General features: G+C 43.7%; 1 protein-coding gene across 1 annotated transcript in view; it reads left to right on the top strand.

Moving 5' to 3' along the window:
* The window catches only part of LOC311582923 (uncharacterized protein), a 28,954-nt gene extending 8,706 nt beyond the window's left edge, over positions 1-20,248 (top strand). Inside the window, exons 3-5 of the mRNA XM_084756245.1 lie at positions 15,571-15,619; positions 18,175-18,309; positions 18,802-20,248. Coding sequence (XP_084612371.1) covers positions 15,571-15,619; positions 18,175-18,309; positions 18,802-18,937 — 320 coding nt within the window. The 3' untranslated portion in view covers positions 18,938-20,248. The remainder of the gene's footprint in view (positions 1-15,570; positions 15,620-18,174; positions 18,310-18,801) is intronic.
* The last annotated feature ends 3,550 nt before the right edge of the window (positions 20,249-23,798 follow it).

Genomic DNA, 23,798 nt, shown 5'->3' with positions numbered 1-23,798 from the left:
ATCTGAATAAATTAATAAAATTAAAAAACAAGCAAACAAAAAAAGAAAGCAAAATAATTTTCTGTGAATAGCTCAAAATTGCAATAATCATTTATGGATTTTTTTGGGTTTGCTTTTTGTTTGAAATGGAGTCTCACTATGTAACCTGGGCTGACCTTTGGTTCGTGATCTTTCTGTGTCAGCCTCCCACTGGAATTACAGGCATGCACCACCATGCCTAGCTTTTGTAATAATTGTCTAAAAGTATTATAACAGGACTGTACCCGTAAAAGATGTGAGACAAGTATTTGTGGTTCAGTGTGCTGCTGGATTGCTTGAGTATGTCTTCCACATATTAAATAATGAATTTATGATTGAATGTGAGGCAGCATAGAACCTGATGGTGTTCTGTATTATATATTCTAGGATAAGTTTTTTTCTGCCCTGCAAAAACTGCCAAACTCACAGCTCTGTGAGTCCTTTGGGATGAAAGTTTTCTCAGGGAATCTATACCATGGAGGGTATCTGTTCCCCTCTCCAGAATCCATCCATATTCAGCTACACTTTCTCATCCGTGTCTTAGTATGTATGTGTAGGTGAGGGAGTAGATTTCCTCTGGCCTGTGCCGGAAGTTTTCACCAGAATTCCTTCATAAACCATTTTTCCCCATTTCAAAGATATCAACTCGGTGAAATAAGATGAAGGTAAGCAAAAGAAAGCAGGGTCATTTCTGACCAAAAAAAAAAAAAAAAAAAAAAAAAAGACCAAAAAGCTTTGTGCCAGGCCTGGTGATGTATACCTATAATTCAAGCACTTGGAGACTGAGGAAGGAGGAAAGTCAGTTGAAGGACAACACAGGCTACATTTTGAGACCATGTCTGGAAAAACAGAAGGAGGAGGAAGAAGATGAAGAAGAGTAGGAGAAGGCTACTCCTAAGGCTTTACCTTTACAGTAGAGAACTAGATGTGTGTCATCCTTTACTGTGACATTAAAAATGACTTAAAAGGGACCAGTGAGATGGCTCACCAAGCAAGAGTGCTTGCTGTAAAGGCAAGTCTGATAACTTGAGTTGATTCCTGGGACCCACATCAGGATGATAGACACAGACATAATATCAGTTACTGTAGTGGAAGTTTTGGTTTCTTTAAAAAAAAAAAAAAACCAGTTATGTTATGTTTTTGTTTTAATCCCGAGTGTGGGATATGGGCTGCGTTTAGTTGATCCATAGCTGATAATTGCCTTGTGCAGTTCAGAGAGGGGCGTGGTCTTTGCCAGCTGGAGTTAGTGTAATTCTGAGGACTCTGGGAGAGTATAAATATCAGAGGCCAAAGAGAGGAAGAACACTTTGAAGAGACGGAAGGAGGAGTGAGCAAGAAGGCTGCTTGTTTGTCTTGCTGCATATCCTGGATATCCTGACGACTGAGATTGGTATTTTCCCAAAGAACCCGATGACTCTAAGCAGCGAGAACTAAGTCTAAAGAGGTCTACATCCCCTGTCTATTCTAACCTTTCTCTCCTACCTCGGTCCTGGAGGTTGGAAGGGAGGTGGAGGAATAAGGAACCTCAAATAAAATAGAGTTAAAAAGTAGCACCTACAGATTACTTTTCTGTTGCTGCAGTAAGATGCCAAGGCAACTTATGGAAAAAAGTTTATTTTTGGCTTATGGTTCCAGATAGCAGGAACTGCACGGCAGCAGGCAGCAAGCATGGCTGCTAGAACAGCAAGCTGAAGGCTCACATCTTGAACTGTAAGCACAAAACAGAGAAGGCAAGCTGGGAGTAGAGAGAAGCCTTAAGAGCTCAAAGCCCACCCTAAATGACACACTTCCTTCAGCAAGGCCATATACCTCCTAAGTGTCCCCAAACAATACTACCAACCGGAGACCATGTATTCAAATACATGAGCCTATGTGGGGAAATTCTCATTTAAACCATCATATAATAATAATAATAATAATAATAACAACAACAACAATAACAGCTATTAGAATAAACTATAGATTCTTTCATATGAAATATAGAAATTGAGCTGAGGAGATGGCTCAATGGGCAAATGCTTGCTTTACAAGCATGAGGACATAAGCTTGGATCCTCAGCACCCACATAAAAGCTGGTCATGGTGGCTCATGTCTCTGACACCAGTGACAGATCCAGTGGGGATGTGTAGATCTTTGGGGCTTGTTGATCAGCCAACTTAGTCTAATCTGAGCTCTAGGTTCTGTGAGAGACTTTTACAAAATTAAAGCAGAGTTGTGATTAAGAAAGATGTCCCTGATGCGAACCTCTGGTTGCGTTGAATAGATCCTTTTAATTCTATAATTTCTCGTCTCTATTTGAAAAAGCCTGTGGAAGTAAAGTCTGTCTTCTTAGAAACTATTCTAATCATATATTTTATAGAGAAGGCAGCAGTGGAAATCAGGTTATTGGCTTGGCAGCTGACGTGTTGAAACACCAGCCAAGTCAATTCAGTGAGATAATAAGTATTACCAAGTGTTTACAGTAGAATAGATGAAAAAATGGCAGTGGGCCCCAGATACCAACAGTTAGAAGAGGTCTTAGGCTCTCCTGACGTGGGCATTGGAGGACGAAAGCTCTGGCAGCAAGTGAGGAGGTGATTTCCAGAGGTAACTACATCTCAGAGATAGAACTGTGGGACTCTGGGGCATGCGGAATAGACTGGGCCAAGAGAGTGAGCTATGGCAGGCCACAGCACACCTAGGCTTAGCCGCCCTCTCCTTCAAGTGCACACATGCAGCCCGTTAAACAGAGCGACAGCAAAGGTCTTTGGCTACAGCACAAAACTGTACTCATTTTTAAAAAAAAGCATTTTCTGAATTTCTCTTAAGGGAAGTGCTAAAAAAAAAATACAGATACAATGGAGTCTTGGCCCTCGCCCACATTATAAATTACCCAAAGTTCCTCCCTCTCTTTTCCACCACTTCCAGGAGTTCTCCAGTCCCAAACAAGTGCAAAACCAAGCAGCTTAAATATTAAATGGGGCCTCAGAGGTTCATCCCCAAACATCTGATCAATACATATATCGGAATTGTCCAGGAGGGGACTGACTGTAGGAGAAACTGAAGCGTGGGGTAAGATCAGAAAAAAAAATATCTTAACTCGGTGTCAGAATTTCTTGGGCTACTCTCCCGAGTCCTGAAGACCATTGCATGCTGTGAGGGAAATAAAAACACTGATATCAGCCTTAAGGATTTACTTCATATGTGGCCTTCCGAGCAGGCAGCACTTGAGTCTTGCTTTCAGCTTTTTCAACCCATCCCTGCCCACACATCTCTGTGGGCCCCGCAGCATGCAAGGTGTGAAATCACTTGATAAACTGTTTCCACTGGTGTGCTATGAGATTTTTCATAGTTTGACCCCTGAAAATGGAAGGAATTAAAACTGATATTGGGGATGATTTGGTGCCCTTAGAGGTGAATTAGTCTCCAAAAAGACACCTAAGGGGGAAGCACCATCGTAGGATATCTAGAGAAATCAGCGACAATGAAGCTGAAAGTTAGGATAAAAATGATCACTTTCTTGCAAAGACTGACTGGACAGAGATGAACAACACGTCCTACCATAGCCTTAGAGGGAAAGCAGCAGAGAGAAGTGATGCAACTACATATTTGCTGTTGTTTCTCTCCTAGTAAGCCGAGACAGTGTCTGCCTTCCACACAGGAGCCATCCCCCGTGATTAGCTACGTTTCTTATTCTAGCAATGGCAGCAGAAATGATCTTTAATCGGAAATCGCTGCTGTATTTTATTTATTTATTTATTTTTGGTTACTAAAATTTGAAAACTACAAAAAATCAAGTGAACATTGTACATTAGCTACTGCGAACATTTCACTTACTATGGATTTTTTTTTTAAATCTTCTATTCTGTTTCACTTAATGCATCAAGTAAATTACATTTTCTGCCTCTCATATTTGAATACAAGGCTGTTATCTTATGGTTTCCAGCACTGTGGAAGGAACATTTCATGAAAGAAGCACTACTTCAGCCATAACTTCTCTTCCTACTCATTTATTTATTTATTTGTTTGTTTGTTTATTATTAAAGAACAGGAAAAAGAAAAGAAATGACAAAAAAGGAAAGAAAGAAAGAAAAGAAATGGCAATTTCACCATACCTTGGTCCCATGAGGCTGTGAGTAAAACTGCCCTCACACCCGTTGTTAATAGGGATGGCTGGTGCTGTATTTCCTTGTAGCTTTTTCCCGTTTGAGATGAAAGAGAAATTCATAATCAAATGAAAGTGGCACTGCAAACATTACGACTAATTTATATAGTTAAAATCCCAGGATTGTATTCAAATCTGACTGGGAACATGACACAAGATTTAATTTAAAAGGAAAAGGGGGCAGTTTCTCCTTTCATTTTGCTAACTCAATTTATATTGTGCCATGACTTGGTAATTGTGCTGCCAGCCTCCCTGTGAACGCTGACAAAGTGACTTGACCTCATGTCTCCGTTCCCGTTGCGACTAGATCCAAACAGGACTACATCACTCAGGTGGCTTGGGGTGCCCGCAGGCTCCTCCCTTTCTTCCTATGGTCTCTCCTTTTAGCCTGCTTTCTTCATAACTTGTGCTTGACAGAGAAAGAAGGGAGAAACTTACTATTGTACTTACTACAAATCATTTGCTTACCATGTAGACCAGACACAAAGGCTACCAAACAGTTCACATGCTGTAGGACATAGCCAATGTCTCATTCATGCTGGAGGGAGAGGCAAGTGAATCTCTGTGAGTTCGAGGCCAGGCTGGTCTACTAGGTGAGTCCAGGACAGCCAAGGCTACACAGAGAAACCCTGTCTTGAAGAAGAAAGAAAAAAAAAAAGTAAAGCAGAGGGCTGCAGTTGTAGCTCAGGGATAGAGCATCTGCCTGCCATATACGAGGCAGGAGGTTCAACCTCCAATGCCCACCCCCCTCAGCCCCAAATTAGCTGAAAATCAGCAAGTCCAGTGTTTAAAGAGGAGAGCCAAGAACTGTAAGTAGCCTGTGGTGTAGGTCTGTAATCCCTTCGTGTTCAAGGCCTGCCTGAGCCAGGTAGTGAGTCCAAGGCCAGTCTCAGCAACTAAGTTAGAGCCCTTCGCAAATTTTTTAAAAAAGGAAAGTTAAACATGGATATAGCTCAGTGATAGACACTTGCCCAGGATGCATGAGGCCCTGGGTGCAAGCCCCAATATCACAAAGTGAAAGAAATAGATATATGAATAACATAATTTATGCAGAGGTGGAAGTATAACCCAGTGGCGTGTTCCAAATGTGCCAACGCCTGAAGTGTGCCCCAGCCCCAGCCCCTCACTAACTAAATAGGATGCCATATTGTGAAAAGAGTGAGCTTGACCCATTCAATTAAGTAGAGTTCTATGAAATTAGCCTCCCTGTCTCCCGCCCCGAAAACTAGACACTTCTTTAGGTTTTAAGCAGAACTGAAACCAGTGGCAAGAAGAAGACAGCAAGGGAGTGTGCATTTCTCTCTTTTTCCCTGAGCAAGATCTAAATGACCCGGGGCTGTCCCTCTTCACTCCTACTCCCAGTCAGCTGATCAGCTGTGGACCCACCAGCTAACCCACCACTAGCATTTCACATAGCAGGTTACTTTCTACCCTTGCTCCTGGGCTCTATCACAGCTTTGGGGATCCTCCCTGCTCTCTTTGGGCCACTGTTTTCTCCCCATCCCCTGCACGTCAGTAGGTGGATCACCTTCAGCTTGGTACCTTCCATTCCCCCTGATGACTTCGTCCACTCTGGTGGCTTCCATGTGCTCTGTATTTGCTAACACCACCCGAGAGTTCTCTCCAGCTGGTGACCACCTCCCCATTTGAGTGTCCAATAACTGCCTGAAACTTCGCATGTTTATAACCCAACTCCTAAGCCAGGAAGTTTGACACAGCCCTGTAATCCAAGCTCCTAGGTTGCAGAGGCAGGGAGTGTGTAGCAGGCTCAGTCTAGCCTGGGCTGTAGACGAAGACCCTTTCCCAAGAAAACAATGCTCTTTGTGTGCAAATGCAGCTTCGAGTCTTTTCCTCAGTCTGTCCATGCATGGTCTTCTCTGTCTCCAGAAATAGGAGATCCAGTCTCTCATTTGCTCAGGCCAGAAGCACAGTTCACCTTTCCACGTCTTTCACTCACCCAAAACAGTCTATCAAAAACACTTACCTGCAAGATGTGTCAGCCACTTCCATCTGACTCAGTGTAAGCTCCCTCAGCTTCTTTCTGGATTTTACTATCAGCCACCTCTCTGATCTCCCAGTTTCCACCTACCCCTCCTGCCTCTTGTCTGAAGAGCCACCGGGGACCTTTTCAAACCTAAGTCAGTTCACGGCTGGCCTCCTCCCTCAGCTCTCTAGAAACTTACCATTTCCCCCGTGGTTAGCAAGGCTCTGTGTGGGCTGCAGTCTCTCCAGCCTTCTGCCTAGCCACGTGAGCGTGTTTGTTGCACCTCTCATTCAGGAATGCCCCTGTATCAGATCTTCTCCATATGTAGATTTTCTGAGATCTTCCCTAGGCTTTCTCCTTCACCTCCTTCGGACCTTGCCAACTTCCCTCCCAGTAAGATCCTATCTATTCACACTCTTTGAACAGAGTACCCCTCTGCCCCCCAGCAGTGGTATCTCTTATCTCCTGTCCCTGCTTTAAGTCCAGCACTTACAGCTAGCAGACATCACATATGCATTATTAATGTATTTATTGATTACCTCACCCTCTAGATTGCAGCTCCCTGGAGGTAAATTCTTGTTGTTGTTCTGCCTTCATTACTGTAAATTCAGGTACCCACAACAGTTCCTGACATGTAAACAAAGTCAAATAAATGGTTTTTTGAACTAAAGAATATCTACAAAAATATGAGTATATAAATATAGTAATGGGACCAAGATACTTTTGTTCCCTGTTAACACTGTGATCCCTAAAACTCCCAACAATAAGTCATTCCAAATGCACCAGGGATACTATTACTAGAAGGAACCTGATGGCCGTTTTAGAAGGGTAAAGATTATTTTTTCGAAGCGCCATTGCTACAGGCAATGAATGAATGCTGACAGCGGGAGAAATTATCTTCCCCAAGGAAGAGCTCACCAATTAGTTATCCATTACCAAGTGGTCAGCCCTGAAAACATACATACAAGTAACGTATATTCAGGCCGTATTGCATATATAAATGCAATATGTATATATATGTATGTATATATATATATATAAATGCAATATGTATATATATGTATGTATATATATATATGAAATAACAATCAATTTTTTAAAAAACCATGAATATGAAAGGGAGCAAGGAGGGATGTACAGGAAAGGTTGGAGAGTGGGAAGGAAGGAAAAGATGTTATACTCATATTATATCTCAAAAAGTTAGGGCGCCATAGAGATGGCTCAGCAGTTATGAATGTTTGCCGCTTTTCCAAAGGGCCTGATTTTGGTCCCCATCACCCACACCTTGTGGCTCACAACTGCCTTTAACTCCAGCTCCAGTGAATCCAAAGGCCTTGTCTGGCACCTGCACAGATGTGCACAAACAGACACACAGACAAACATCCACAGATCCTTTTTAAAATCCTACAACGTTTTCTTTTTCTTTTTTGTTTTTATTTTTAGAGGCAGGGGTTCTCTGTGTCACCCTGGCTCTTGTGAAGCTCCCTCTGTAGACCAGGCCAGCCTCCGATTCAAAGATCCACTTACCTCTGCCTCCCCAGTGCTGGGATTAAAGGTGTGCACCATCACCACTTGGCTCCTAAAATTTTTTTTCTTAAGGGTTATGGAGCTCTCAGTCCAGCAAGATGGCTTAGTGGGTTAAAGTGCTAGACAAGCAAGGAATCCTGATACCTGAGTTTGATTTCCAGATTTCCTATAAGAAGGAGAGAATTGTCACTTGGGCACCCGCACTTACATGAAGATATCAGACACATACACTAATTTATTTATTTATTTGTTTGTTTGTTTGTTTGTTTTCGAGACAAGGTTTCTCTGCATAGCTGTACTGGACTCACTTTGTAGACCAGGCTGGCCTCGAACTCACAGGGATGTGCCTGCCTCTGCCTCCCGAGTGCTGGGACTAAAGGCGTGCACCACCACGCCAGGCCTAATTATTAATAATCATAAAGTATACTTGTATTTGTCTGTGTTGTAAATAATATGTTTTTATTTTAATGACTGGCTTCCATGGAGCTGAGTCTTTTAGAAACTTCATCGGGGCCTGGAGAGAGCTAAGTTGTTAAGCATTTGCTTTGTAAACTTAAAAATCGTGGTTCAGTCCCCAGAACTAAAAAAAAAAAAAAAAAAAAAAAAGGCCAAGCATGGCAGCATGCTGTTATAATCCCAGCACTTAAGGAGGCAGAGGGAGATGAGTCCTGGGCCTCTCTGCCTAGGCCACTCAGAGGTGTCTATGCCAGAGCCTGAAACGGAAAAAGAAAAGGCAGATGTCCCCCCGCCCCACCCCCATGAACATGCATGCACACACCATAATAAAAGAGAAAAGAAACACCTTTGAGAAAGCATCATGATGAGTCTCCCGAGGCCCTAGCCTGGCCTTGAACTTGCTGTGTAGCCCATAGCCATCTTCAAACTTTCAAAGCAAAATCGCCTTGCTTTTATTTAGCCTTGCAGTGCTCCGGTCACAAACATGTGCCGCCACACTAGCTTGATGGGTCTTTCCCTTACTGATATCTTAAAAGGTAGCCTGGTGTAGATGAAGTAAGCCAGGCCCCTCAGGACAGGCTCTCTTCTTGCTGAGCTGCTCCAGGCCTCCCAGTGTCTGCGTGGTTCTGGGGTCAGGGAACCTCGGCTAGTACAGGAGATGCTTTTGAGAGGTTTACAGACCCAGCCATAAATTCCTTTGACTCGAATAACGAGAAAGCCATTTCCTTCTGTCTTTGAGTCTCGGTTTAGGCCTAGAGTTAAGCCTGTGCTGGAGCCCTGGCCCACATTTCTCCATTGCTGGTGAGTCTGTCAGTGGCTGCTGGCTCTTGCCTCTGAGGCCCTGCTTTCTAAGGCAAGGGAGCCCATGAGTGCTGAAAAATTAATATTGCTCCAGAAATGAACCTCCAGCCTTTGGCTGACAGCAGATAGCTTGTGAACACCTTGCTCTCTGGCCCTCTGCATAGGCTGTCTCTGAGCTGTGCTTGATATTGGCTTCCCAGGAGTCTGTACAGGAATCATCATCTTGCTTTTTTCCCCACCTCTCTTCCTAGCTTCTTACTCTTACCAAGTTAACTACTCGCACAAGAGTTCTTATATATATATATAAAACTTTTTTCTTTTAAATGTTGCTCTTGATAGCTTTCTTTTTTTTACATATTTATTAAATATTTTTACATATACATTTATATTATTACACATATATACAATAAACCACCTACAGCAAGAAGAACCACGAAACAATCAGGAATTATATACACGTTACATTCGTAGTGTTTTTTGGCTATTTATATCTGACAGCCTTGAAGAAAACATCTTTCCTACCTTGGTGAGTCGTCTAACCTCAGCCTTCAGGTCTGGAGAGATTCAAACTCCACAGGACCTAACCTTTAACCATCCCCACTGCTTGTTCATATCCGCCTTCACTAGGCTAGTGGTACCCAGCCCCACACTAAAGAGCTTGAGCTGTCGAGCGCCATCTTGCTAGAACTACAGCTCCTTTTTCTACACTATATATCCTTACTGGCTTTCCTTTTGTTATAACTTTCTACGTACTACTGTGTTTAAAAAACAAAACAAAACAAAGAGTTGGCTTAAACAAAACATTTGTTAGATAGCGGAGCTGGTGGGGAAAATATTTGGCAAAAGGCACTGAATCAGTGGTTTGCATTTGGAGACCACGCTGCCATTGCATTCTGAGCTGGCATTGCTGGATTCTGGGGGTTTGGGGCATGGGATGGGGTGTGATTTCCACACCATGTTACATGTGGTATATTTTCCAAATGCAAGCAGTAATAGTGGTAGCCAGGTTAGTATTTTATGCCACATCCTCATGAAGCTGACCTCACCCTTATGAGTTTAAATTTTTGAGTGTCTTGAGCATTAATGTTTTTTTTTTTGTCTGCCTCGCAGAGTTTCCTCTTGAACTAGTGCACTCTCTTCCTCCATTATCCCACCATTTTCTAGGAAAAGGAGAAAATAGCAATCACCCAAACCCTATCAGTCCAAAATAATTATGTTGGCATTGTGTTATGTCTCCTTCCTGGCTCCACATAATAATATACATATTATTATACATAAATAATACATATAAATGACACATGGAACTCATATCAGGGTAGCTCCCTATTTGGCTATGATGTCCACCAGAAAAGCTGGTTTCCTTTAATAAGTTTCCCTGTTACTAGAACAGTGTCTGAGACATTTTCCTTCCATGTGTTCTCTGATTGGCTGGTCGCACCCCAGCCCTATTCCACCCCCAGGGTGCTCCTGCATCACGCCAGGAAGCTGTCTTAGCCTTGCTCACGTCTCTCCTCCACACCTACTTCTTTGAACGCCATTTCTCTCCTCAGCTCTAGAGTCTGGAAATCCTGTCCATGCCCAAAATTATGTTCCTCCTATAAATTTGTCATACTCATTTGTATCTGATGTCATGAACATACAGTCAAGTCATGGCATCATTTTAGTATAATATCACACACGTGTTTGCAATGTATCTTGACTTATAGCTGCCTCTCATCTCCCTCGGCCTTTACCCCACATGTACTCCTCTCAATTTCATTGCTGCTCCCCCCCTTTTAAATTTTTGGTTTTGACATAGGATTTCTCTGTGCAGCTTTGGCTCTTTGTAGATCATGCTGCCCTCGAACTCACAGAGATCGGCCTGTCTCTGCTTCTTTAGTGCTCAGATTAAAGTCATGCACCACCAGTGCCTGCTTTCATGACCTCAGGGCCAGTTCTTCCTCCTGCCACAGGTGGTAAAGGGTGAAGGGAGGCCTTTCTCTTTCCCTCATGCAGATGAGTTGTGGGGCCAGCTCACCTGCATTTCAAAGTTCTTAAACGTTTGTTTGTTCGTTTCTTCTGTGTGTGTGTGTGTGTGTGTGTGTGTGTGTGTGTGTGTGTGTGTGTGTTACATTTGGAGGTCAGAGGGCAATTTGAAGGAGTTGGTTCTGTCCTTCTACCATATGGGTCTTGGGGATTGACCTAGGCTGTTTGGCTTGGAGGCAAGCGCACCCTCTTGAAGGCTCTACTGGGAGTCACTTTAAAGCTGTCTACCAAGTTCATTACCCAGGATCATGTCCCCCAGGGACAGAAATGTTCTTTCTAAACAAGGCTAAGAGGAAGGCCAAGCTTCTGGGTGGGGATGGCCCTGGCTCAGTACAAAAGTATGAATGCCATAGGAATCTTTCTCACCAGCCAACAGTGCTCTAAGACTGGGAGGTTGTGTGTGTGTGTGTGTGTGTGTGTGTGTGTGTGTGTGTGTGTGTGTGTGTTGCCTGGGTATGTTCATGTTTCTTATGTGAGAGCTGATGAGGAGTACAAATGATGGAAGAGAGTTGGATTGATGCTAAGGAAAAGTAGTAATATTGTAGGGGAAATGAAGGGTCTAGTCACTTCTTCCTGGGGAACAAGGGTTGGGGCACAGAAGCAGGATTGTGAGTTCCAGGAAAGAGGAAGACTCTCAAATTGACCAAAAGCTCGTGTGGAACCTGTCTGAAGGCTACAGAGCGCGAAGACCTGGGACTTGCTGAGAGAAGCTGACACTGGTCGCAGAAGGAAGCGAACGCACAGAACACAGAAAAACAACAGAGTAGTGTGTGCTCCCGCCTCAGTGACTCCTGTGTCACCAAAGTATTAGACTACACAGCTTACAAGGAAGAATTGTCAAGGTTGCCCCTGGTTCAGGGGGTCCCATCCATCCATCTGCTTTGGTTCCATTGATTTGGGGCCCATGGCAAACCAGAATGTCGTGATGGCAGGAACAAGTGGAAAAGGAGATTGTCAAGATATGACAGGTAAGTGTACCTCTTTCTGTGACCTCCTACTTGCAGCTGGGCCCCATATCCTAACTGTCCCTGAACTTCCCAAAAAAGCACTCTTAGCTAGGACCAAGCATGCCTGTAGGGGCACAGGTCACCTTTCTGTTCTTGAAATTCCATGAAGTGGACACTTGTTTTTCATACTCAAGACTAAACTAAATTGTAGCTTCCTATGAGCTCTGGCCATCGGTGACAGTGCCTCAATGCAAATACGGGTCTGTTGGATGCCAAATGTGTCCGATTCTAGCCCACTCATCAGTCAGGGGAGGTGAATGAACTACCCACTGTGAGGTGTGCCCTGCACATGTACAGGGTTAGGCACACTATTATGTGTACACTTAGCACTGCCGATGGGCACAGATAAATGGAAACCAAATTTGGTCAGGTTGCTGTGGGGAAGTGGACGGCTTCCTGTTGCCAAATCCTGTTCAGGATTTGGGCCACACAGTGCTTTGATCTAAAAATTTAAGTAGACAAAGAATGAATATTTATTGTTTTTATGATCATTGTTTTATATAAAACAAATTTGGGGGAGTGGGAAGGAATAAATATTTGGGACAGCAAGCATTTAAATGCCAGTGGTTAATTTACTTGGCTACCTTGATTTACAATGGTAACATTTGGGTGGAGAGTTAAAAAGAAGGAGTACTCTTTTGTTCTTGTTTTATTTAGAATTTCTAAAGTCTAAAGGAATGTTTTTATAGCAAGTACACACAGTAATGGGAGAAAAAAAAAAAAAAGAAAAGAAAAGAAAAAGAAAAAGCCACCAAGGATTTGGACACCATTATAGAAGCTTAGACTTCGGGCATGAAATGAGCAAAGGCTAACTTAGCAAATTTCTCTTAAACCTTTTTTCTATTTTCTTTTCTTCTTAAGATAATTTCCAAATCCAAATTTGTAATTACGAGAAAATAGGGGGCAAGGAGAGTTTGAAAGGGCAGGAGGTGGGGGTTGTTTAAAAGGGAGTTAGCTTTAGGTGACATCACTGAGAACGGAGTGACTGTGGGTGGTTTTGGGGCCAGTGGAGATGGTTAGCTGACCTCCTCTCTGGAGGGATGTGTTGGGCTGACTCAGCCTGCTCCTCTAACGCCGCTGGTGGCTCAGGCTTTTGCCTGGAGATCTGGCCAATGACTAAGCACTTACCAACTTCAGAGTCTTAGGGACTTGAAATCCTAAAATCACATTTAGAGCTAATATGAGGTCGAGCAAGGGTCATGGGGGAGGGAAATCACCTGATAGGCTTAGAGGGTCAGAGCCTGGCTCTCAAAGTCTCAGACGTACCATCCGCCGCGATCAGCTGTTATTTTCGGGGAAGATCTCACCCACAGTGAAAACGTGCTAAGTTTTTTTTTTCTTTTCTTTTTTTACAAGGCTCCCATGTGTACCAGCATACACATATTCAAAGGAAAAAAACGAAACAGCGAAAACAGCTTGTGTTCCCTAGGGTTCGCCCGCAGTTCCATTTCCAATTTGGTTTTCCTTATAACTTGGTTTGCATCATTATCTCACGCAGAATGGTGTGGCTATGCCACTGCTTAAAGAATCTGTGTGTCCCGCCCAGGGCAGCCGGCTGTGGAGCCGTGGACCCACACTCGCACTCCGGCAAGGAGGAAGATGACATCAAAGAACCTGAAGACAGAGCACATTTACTTTTCTGATTCAAATTACTCTGTTTGGAAAACAGTAAACACAATTACCTTAACAACAGAGCTCGGAGGCTTTGAGGGTTTAGGGGGTTTAACACACTGTTTTCCTAGCAGGCGGGCGGGGACTGCTTAGGATCACAGCAAAGGGCTATGAACCAGGTGGCTCTATTTGTTTTCACTTTTTCTCATCCCAGAAATGAGTTTGAGTAGTTGGGAGGCTTTTGATCGAGTTCCTTAAAATTAACTTTGTTTATTTTCTTCATCTCAAATGAAATTAATGTTCATTTCTCTATATAAATAAGACCAAATGGGAAAAACTTACACATTCCATCCCTGAGCCTTATTCTGTATATTTCTCCCCAGGAAATGTCCCCTACGCAGATTTCTATATCCAATTACAATCACACACCACAGGCACACACGCTCAGACAAATGCAGACGACAGACACACACACACACACACAGACACGTGCACATGTGCACACAACACACAGAGTGGCCCTACACACCAAATGTCAATATTCATCCACTATCTTGTTACTATTATTATTTGTGTTTGTGTGTATGGTTGTACGTGTGTGTGTGTGTGTGTGTGTGTGCATGCACATAGTCATGTCAGGGCTTTCGGGTGCCAGAGAAGAGCATTGGGTTCCTTGGAACTGCAGCAACTTTTGCAGTAGTTGGGCCCCCCCCCCCCAGTCTAGATCTGCCTTCCACTCTTGATCAGTATAGTCACTGTGTGTGTGTGTGTGTGTGTGTGTGTGTGTGTGTGTAGCAGTGTTCCCTAGGTTATCTCTCCTACCTTCTTAATATATCCTTTAGAGATTTTTACAGTTTTGCTCTCACCAAGAATATGGCAATTAATTATTCTGTTTGCATGCTTTTATGATTATGAGACTGTGCTTGATTTAAACTACTCGGTCAGATGGGAGGGGCATGTGTATTCTGGGTTGAAATTACACTGTTAAGTTGTTTTCCACACAGCTCAAAATAACGCTTCTGCCAGCCGGCCTCAGAGTGCTCATTTCTTGATAACACAATTTATCAAACTTCAAAACCTTGGCCAGTCTGAAACGCTGCCTTAATGTTTTTATTGCATTATTTTTTTAGAAGAATGTACTTTTTTGCATAAGTGTGAAAAGCCCTTTGTATTTTATATTCTATAACCTGTTTAGCGTCTTTACCAATTTTAAAAATTGGATTACTAACCAGGCATGGTGGTGTGTGCCTTTAATCCCAGCACTCGGAGTGCAGAGGCAGGCAGATCTTTGTGAGTTCGAGACCAGCCTGGTCTAACGAGTGAGTTCTAGGGCTGTTACACAGAGACACCTTGTCTCAAAAAACAAACAAACAAATAATAAAAATTGAGTTACTATTCTTTCTTATTGATTTGCCAAGCTCTTTTTATATTAAGAATACTATTTTTCCCTGAGTTATAATCTTAAACATATTTTCCAGTTTGTGGTTTCTATTTGTTTTTAGATTTTTTTCCATGCAGAAACTGTTTTTCATACCTCTTATGACTTAGAAATTTCCCACCATATATAAGAAAGCTGAATTTTCCAAAACAGACTATTTAAACTTTTTTTTCATATTTTATCTACTTTGTCTATAAAGTTTTTTAAATATCTGGAATTTGTCTTGGTGGAAGGTTAAATAAAACACCAGTCTTAGTGGTCTGTCCCCAGCTGCCACTCACTAGCCTCAGAACAATATTGGATAAGACACCTTGTAATTAATGTCTTGATTACTTGGTATGATATATTAAATTACATCATGAGTTTGGTTTATTTCTAGGCACAGTAGTTTTCAGACATCGGACAGGTTTCATTAGTGTTTCCATCCACGCCCCTTTTCTGTTCCAGGATTGAGTCAGATTGCCACATCACCGTTGGCAATATTACTTTGCCGTTACCTTACACAGAGAAGCAGCTCTTTGCAGCCCCCGGGGTTAACTGTACATGTCTGCATCCACAGGGCCAGAAGAAACCCAGACAACCGCAGAATCCCGTCACGTGATTGCAGGGTATCAGTACCACTACCTGCGCCTTCGCGTGCTTGCACTGTCCCATCAACTCACCTTACATGATGTTCTGGGTGTACTGCCTCATCAGTTCCATGTCTGTAGGTGTGCATGTGCATGTGTGCAAGTGTGCATGTGTGCAAGTGTGCATGTGCATGCGTGCGTGCGTGTGTGTGTGTGTGTGTGTGTGTGTGTGTGTGTGAAACCAATGTGCTTTCTATGCCTTTGAGATGGCTGTCTTTTAAACACTATTGACGAGGTTCTTACAAGTACTAGGATGAAGCCATTGGCAAGTTAACGGGTAAGGCGGTACATGTCTTTAAGTCCAGCACTCCAGAGCCAGGAAGATGCCTGTGAGACTGAGTCCATGTGGTCTACATAGTGAGTTCCAGGCCAGATAGGACTATACAGGGATACCCTGTCTCAAAAACCTTAAAAACAAAACTGATGACCTTCAACTTCAGATCCTCCTGCCTTCTAAGTGGAAGGGTCCCAGTGTTCTTTTTCATTCTGTGTACTTTGGCCTGAGTGGTACAGATGAGCAGTTACAGTTTGGCTGGTGGTTAAAGGAAGGGCGTTCTATTCCTAGCTCAGGTGCCAGCTATGCAAACCAGGACAAGTTACTGTACACGGCCACCTATAGCTTCATCTCCTGCAGAATGGAGATGATTTGCATGCTGCCTGTCGAACAATAGAAATTTCTAATAAAAAAAACTTTACCGTACTTAATGCCCATCACTGACTCTTTTCGGGTCAGCTTTCTCCTAACATCCGCTCGGAGTACAGCCTGGAGACTGGCAGTGCAAACACTGGGCTGTAAAAGGACTGATTTAGGGTAGCACTGGTTCCAGACAAGCAGGGAGCCTATCCATTCCTCTGGCTTCTCCGTCCACACACTGCTACTTCTAACTTGTTTCTACATATTTCTATTTGTAGATGGTTTCTCAGACGGGCCAGAGGGAAGGACAATAAGTGTTACCTCCCTTCTCTCAGGTGGCTGTGTGTATCGCTGCCTGCACATCTATCGTGATGGGCTTTGCCAACAGTCCAGGATGCTACTTCTAGGCTTTGACACGAAAGGGAAACTTTTTAGTGTACCTGAGGACACTTGGCAAGGGTGTGAGAAGGGGTGGCTTAGGCCCGGTCTCTGGGCTGTTCTAGCCCAAGGTGTTTCTGGGAGATTTACTGTAATTAACATTTTTCAGTCAATACCATTATCTCTGCAAAACTTGACAGATTTTACAATATGAAAATAAATGTCCCTGGCTTTCCACAGAGAAGCACTCCATCTCAGCTCACATACTTCTTTACCTGGGGGTGACCCGATGACGACTTTTTATAATCTTTTTCCTACCACGATTATAAAATCCTATACTATATATCTCTATATACAGATATGCAGAATTTTCTTTTTTTAAAAAAAACATTACTTTATTCTTATTTTATGTGCATGAGTGTTTTGCCTGCATGTATCTATGTGTGACAGTTGTGTGCCTGGTGCACACAGAGGCTAGAGAAGGTGTTGGGTTCCCTGGAACTGGAACTGGTTGTGAGTCATGTCAGTGCTGAGAACTGACCCTGAGTCCTCCGCAAGAGCAGCCAGTGTTCTTAGGCGCTGAGCAAACTGCCCAGCATCCTTTCTTTCTCCCTTCCTTCCTTCCTTCCTTCCTTCCTTCCTTTCTTTCCTTTCTGTTTTGCTCTCTCTCTGTCTCTCTGTCTCTGTCTCTGTCTCTGTCTGTCTCTGTCTCTCTGTCTGTCTGTCTCTCTCTTTCTCTCTCTCTGTGTGTGTGTCTGTATGAATATTTGTCTGCATGTATGTATGAATACCACACGCATGCCTGGTACCCATGAAGGCCAGAAGAGGAGGCCAGATTCCTTGGAGCTCAAGTTACAGATGGTCATGAGCTGCCTTGTGGGTGGTGGGGTCTGGACTTAGGTTCTCTGTAAGAGCAGCCAGTGTTTTTAACAGCTGAACCATCTTTCCAGCCCCATGTAGGCAGTTTTCTTAAAGTGTTATTCCAGTTGACAAGTAGGAAATCCCAGTGAGAAAGCCAGCACCTGGAGCTCAAGAGCTGTTTTCTCTCGTGATGACTCTCTTCTTCATGCGTGGGAACATCTGGTGGGAGCCCACAGCATCACAGGCCCACTCAGCAGCAAAACAATCCCAAAGGCCAGTCATAAATGGTGTCTGTGCATACCACATCCTTATACACACACACACACACACACACACACACACACACACACACACACATCGTGTAACATGGTCAGGAGATGGTGGAATGATTTCTTATCTTTGATGTGATATCTTTGGTATGATATACTTTTGCTTTTTTAGTTAATCTGTTCATTGACAGATTCATACATGTATATAATGCATTGTTTAACATTTTCACCACTTCTCTGCAGAGCCAGTATATGGCTCTTTCTATCTCCCAGTGTGAATATAAATTACCATTACAATATTACGGAAGAGAAAGGAGTCTAATACATACATTTCCTGCAATGCTTTCTTTTCTTCTTCTTTCTCCCCCCACCCCCCCCCCCCAGCCCCCCAGGAAAACCAGTTCGGCTATTAAGGGGACCACTCAGTGCAGCCGAGCAAGATCAGGCAATGTTTCCGAGAGGAGAGCTGTTTACCATCAAAGAGACTGCATCCACACAGGCATGGGGTATTATACACAAAGATGGAGGTAAATGCACCATGGTTTTCAAGAGTAATTTACTCTGCTTAAAGAAAGGCACTAGGCTGTCTACAATTTTCATTGATCCTATTTTCTTATTTCTCTTTTGTTTAAAAAAAAATAATAAAGCCAACTAAGAAAATGTAATTAAAAAGTCAGTTGTCTGAATCCCCTTCCCTTGCAATTGCCTGGTTACTTCTGTTGTATAAGCACGTACCTGTCACACAGGAATGATTCACTCTATGTGAGAAATGCCAGCCTGGTAACACCACATAAATGGAAATTTACTAGACTTTCATTTTTCAAAATGCTTTTCTCCTCTTCGTTTTTAAAAGCAGGGATATTACTTGGAGTTGTATATTTCCGGGGTTAATTCATATTTTATAAACACATGGAATGATTAATTCATTCTATCTGTAGCATGTATGGACCCCGAAGCTTGTGGCAGGGCTGTTATCTGTTGTAAGGTTGCAAACATGCTCTTTGATGTGTTTTTCTTAGGGACTTGGGGATAAAGATGAAACACTCATTTGGCCAGCCTCTGCAGACGGCTGAAAACTGCACTGATGGTTCGTGCACTTCTCCACAAGACCCTCTCCTCTGCATCACGGTGTTGGTGACAGAAACATCAGAGTAGCGGCCTTAGCCCTTCCCATTGTAGCCCCTCCAGACCAAGGCATGGGAATCCCAGCCCACAGATGTCCCTTCCAACACATGTCTGGCTCAGCAGTTCCCTTCCCACGGTGTAGCATGGCATTACACTTTCCAGGAAAAACAGCCAAAGTGAGCGACCAAATGCTGTGCTTACACAGTGTGAGGGGACCCTCCCACCCCTCCCTCCCCTCCCACCCCTCCAACCCTCCCACCCCCACCAAGCACCATTCTGGTGCTTTCTTTGCATTAGCACCCCACCCCCCAGCACACACAGCAAACCATGTCACGTGGGTTTCCCAGCCCAATTCACAGACAAGCAACCGAGGCACACAGTAGCTAGCTGTGCACTGTTTCCCTCAGGCCCCAAAGCCACACTGTTTTAGTTAATGAGGATGATTCTTGATACTGAGTTGTAGTTCTGCGTTTTATCTGTCATTATGTTAGTCAGCTTTCGCCTCACAGTGGCAATACCCTAGGTAATTAACCTAGGGGTTGTTTTAGCTCACGGTTTGGGAGGTTCCACATTTTGTGATCATTTGTGCCCTGTTATTGTGGGTTTAAGGAGAGGCCACATGCCATGGTGCGAGTGTGTGGCATTTACCTAGTTAGTCAGGAAGCGAAAAATGGAGGAGGTGGGGCAAGGGTTGGAAGTCTCATTTAAGGTGGTGCTTACACAGTTTCTTTATCCATTCTTCGAGTGAGGGACATTTAGGTTGTTTCCAGGTTCTGACTATTACGAATAAGGCTGCTATGAACATGGTTGGACATATGACCTTATTGTGTGGTGGAACATCTTCTAGATATGTTCCAAGACTCACATGGTATATGCTCACTTATAATTGGACACTATCCCAAAAGGAATGTCCAATGAAAGTCTTCACTTACCAGGAGATCAGGATAGATGAGGGGACTTCCTACTGGGATTCTAGGTGAGGGAAATATGGGAGAATGGCGAAACAGAAGGATCCAGAGGGTCCTAGAAACCCACAAGAAAAACATCATGACGGGTGGATCTGAACCCCAGGGGTCTGCTCAACCTACTGTACCAACCAAGGACAATACACGCAGTAAACATTGAACTTCTACTCAGATCTAGCCAATGGACAGGACATTCTTCACAGTTGTGTGGAGAGTGAGGACTGACTCAGACATGAACTCTGGTGCCTCATATTTGACCACTTCCCTTTGGTGAGGAGGCCTGGTGGCACTCAGGGAAAAGATCAGCAGGCTACCAAGATGAGAAGTGATAGGCTGGGACCATATGGTGGGGAATGAGGTCCCCTTCAGTCACACACCTAGGGGAGGGGAAAAGGGTGAAAGAGGGAGGGAGGGAGGAATGGAAAGTCAAAAGTGAGGGGATAACAGTTGAGATGTAATCTGAATAATTAATTAAAAAATGAAATAGCAATGAAAGGTTGTGCTTACAAAGCCCTAACACCCTCCCCAAGTCCCTCTTGCCTCCTAGCAGCACTACCAACGAGGACCACAAGGACCTTTGGAGGACATTCCACATCCACACTCTACTTCTCCCTTGGAGACTAAACTGTTCCTTCAGTCAAAAAGTATGTTCTGAGAAATCCTATGAGAGGATGCTGCTAAGGATACATACGGTCATGCCCTAAACAGATACGATGGAGGACCATAGTGTTACACTCTATCTAGAAAGGATGGGTGTTAAGTGAGTCACTCCAGTGGACTCAGTGGTGGGTGCTATGGGAAAGCAAGGCAAGATCTGATCTCGGGGGCAGGGAGATTAACGTCACTTAGCAGGAGAGTGGGAATTAATTAATGCATAGCCAAGGACATCACCCTGGGAACCTAGGAGGGAGACAGTTGAGGAAACTTGAGGCTGGAGTGTGGTGACACGGGAGAGAGTGGGAAAGACGCTTGGAGAGGCTAGCAGAGGTGGAGGAAAAAGGCCAGGCTTTGGAGACTCTGCCATAAGGGAAGCTTTAGCAGGGCAATCAGGGAGTAACGCCGCCTAGACCACACCTTCCAGAAGCCCATACATACCCCTGCTCTGGGGTGTCCCAAAGGGAGGATAGGATTGTCTGGGAAGACCTATTTTGGTACCACCAACCACTGGTGATACTTATTTTGTTACTCCATATGTAGGAATGCCAAAAAAAAAAAAAGTGTTCTTTCTGGTTAGCATAGGTCAAAGGTCAACTGGACACAGCGCTATGTTCTTCCAAAAACCAGAGAGAAAGAAAGTGTGGATTCTGTATGGTCAGGTCACACTGATAAGGACCCAGCCATCTGTGTGTACTGGGGATGGCTGGGGAGAGTCAGTGCCTTAGGATGCCTTGTTCCCTGTTGGTTTATTTAATCGACGTGTTAATCCAATAGACACATTGGCTTTCTAATTTTTATCCATTTGCTAATAATGACAGCTATTATTTCTTAAATATCCAACATGCATTGTTCCAGACCTCAATACTGTTATCTTTTATTTTTCACCACTGACGTGGAAGCTGCTCACAGCAATGGCAGTCAGTGCTAAGTAACAGACCCAAGACCTGTGCATGCTAAGTCAAAGGCATCCTCAGCAGCCTGGCATACATAAACCCCTGTCTCAGCAAACAGAAGAAAGAGGTTTTGTGACACAGCTAGTGAATAACATGCAAATGAATCGGTCAATGAGAAAACTGTATGTTCATACCCGCAGCTGTCAAAAATAATCTGCAACAACCAACTATCAGAGTAAACCAAAGCTGTAAGTTCCTGTGGGCCATGAGTTTGGTGTTCACTAATCAACAGTTTATATTAAACAAGGCAACTCAAAACAGAAGTGCGTTTAAGACACGCTGTGCTTTGATGGGTTGGTGGGACCGATGTCCCCAGAGGCTTGAAGGAACTTAACCCACACTTCTTTTCAGAGAAACAACTCAGTATTCACTAATTCAGTGCTTGGTGTGGCCAAGAATCAGATGCGTTTTCTTTAAAAAAATTTTTTTTGTTTTATTCATTGACACTCTCATACATATATATAATGTTTCCTGATCTTACCCACCTCAATCTTCCTTTCCCACACCCACCAGGCCCCCTGAACAGGTCCCTTTCTTACCTTCTTGTCCCTCTCTTTTTTTTTTTCATTATTATTTTATAGCCCACTGTGTCCAGTGAGCACAGCCTACTGCAATGCTGACTCATCTTAGTGCCTCAATCACCCAAAGATTGTGTGAAGATGACCACAGCGGTAGTGAATTTGTGAGGGCGATAGCTTAACAGCACTTCTTCTTACCCTCTGGCCCTAACTTATCTTCCCTCCTATTTTAAAATTTTATTTTATGCACAGACAGGTATTTTGCTTGCATGCATACCTGTGTACCACGGGTGTGCCTGGTGCCCACTGAAGGCAGAAGAAGGCATGAACTCCCCCTGGAACTAGAGTTACAGATTGTGTTGAGCTGCCTTGCGGGTATGGGAATAGGACTCAGGTCTTCCGGCAGAGCAGCTCTCACCTACTGAGTCATCTGTTCAGCTCCTTCCTGCAACAAGTCTTATTGTCTTTCTGGACCCTTCATTCACAATGTTCTTTGAGTCTTCAGTGTGTGTGTGGATGGAGGTGTTGCTTAGCTTTCCTATTAAGGACTGAGCAATTTCATAGTCAAGGAATCTAGCACACCTTCTTATTGGAAATTCGAGAGTTATTTGGTTCATTTTTTTCCATTTCTAAAAAGACTCCATTTCCTTATTTGATGGGGAGCTGTCTTCATTAGGATTTCCACTGCTGTGATAAACACCATGACCAAAAATCATCCTGGGGGAGGAACGTGTTTGCTTCATCTTATACTTCTAGGTAACAGTCCATCACCGAGGGAAATCAGGACAGGAACTCAAGCAAGGCAGGAACCTGGAGGCAGGAACTGGTGCAGTATCATGGCGGAGTGCTGCTTTGATCTTCATGGTTTTCTCAGCCTGATTTCTTATAACACCCAGAAGCACCAGCCCGGGGCTGACACCACCCACAATGTGGTAGGCCCTCCAACATCAATTATCAATCAAGAAAATGCACCGTAGGCTTGCTCACAGGTGAATCTGATAGAGGTGTTTTCTCAATTGTGAATCCCTCTTCCTAAATGACTCTTATTTGCTGTCAAGTTGGCATAAGATCAACTAGCACAAGGGCACACACATGCCACGGTGTGTATGGGGGAGGCCAAAAGACAACTCGCAGAGGTCAGTTCTCTCCTTGTACTATGTGGGTTCTGGAGAATCAAACAAGGTCTGCAGACTTGTGCCAATACCTGCTGAGCCTGGTTACTCTCCGCTCTAATTGTGGTTTTTGTTTTTTTGCCAGAACTGTACTCATGCCATCTGTCCCTGCCTACAGAAAGGGCCTTTTGTGTCATTCTGAACCCAAAAGAAGAGGCATATGAGCATATGTGCCACCCCTTTATGCTGCTTCTCTCTTGAGGTTGTGTAGACTGTGATGTAGGCAGTAGTGAGAGGTGCTTCGTTTTGTTTCTTGGTTAAGTCTTTAACTCTTGGGATACTATTGTCTCTGCCTCAAAGTCCTGAGTAGCTGGCTCTTCACAGTGGAGGCTTTTAGTCTTTATTTTAAATGTTGCACTTTTTATTTATCTGTATGTGTGTGCTTGTGTGAATGTATGCTGCATGTGTGCAGATGCCGGGGGTGGGGGGGTGGGGGCGGGGAGGTCTGTGGAGGGCACTGTATCATCTAGTGCTGGTGTTACAGGTGGATATGAGTCTCTGAGTGGGTCCTGGGATCCTCTGAAAGAGCAGGAAGTGGTCCTAACCACCAAGTCATCGCTCCAGCCCCAACATTTTTATTCTCTAGCCTCACATTTACATGTAGTGTGTTCAATTTCTTTATTACA

The sequence above is a fragment of the Acomys minous genome (assembly GCF_964271855.1).
Source record: "Acomys minous genome assembly, chromosome: 14".
Lineage (NCBI taxonomy): Eukaryota > Metazoa > Chordata > Mammalia > Rodentia > Muridae > Acomys > Acomys minous.
This window is presented reverse-complemented; position numbering and strand designations above follow the sequence as displayed.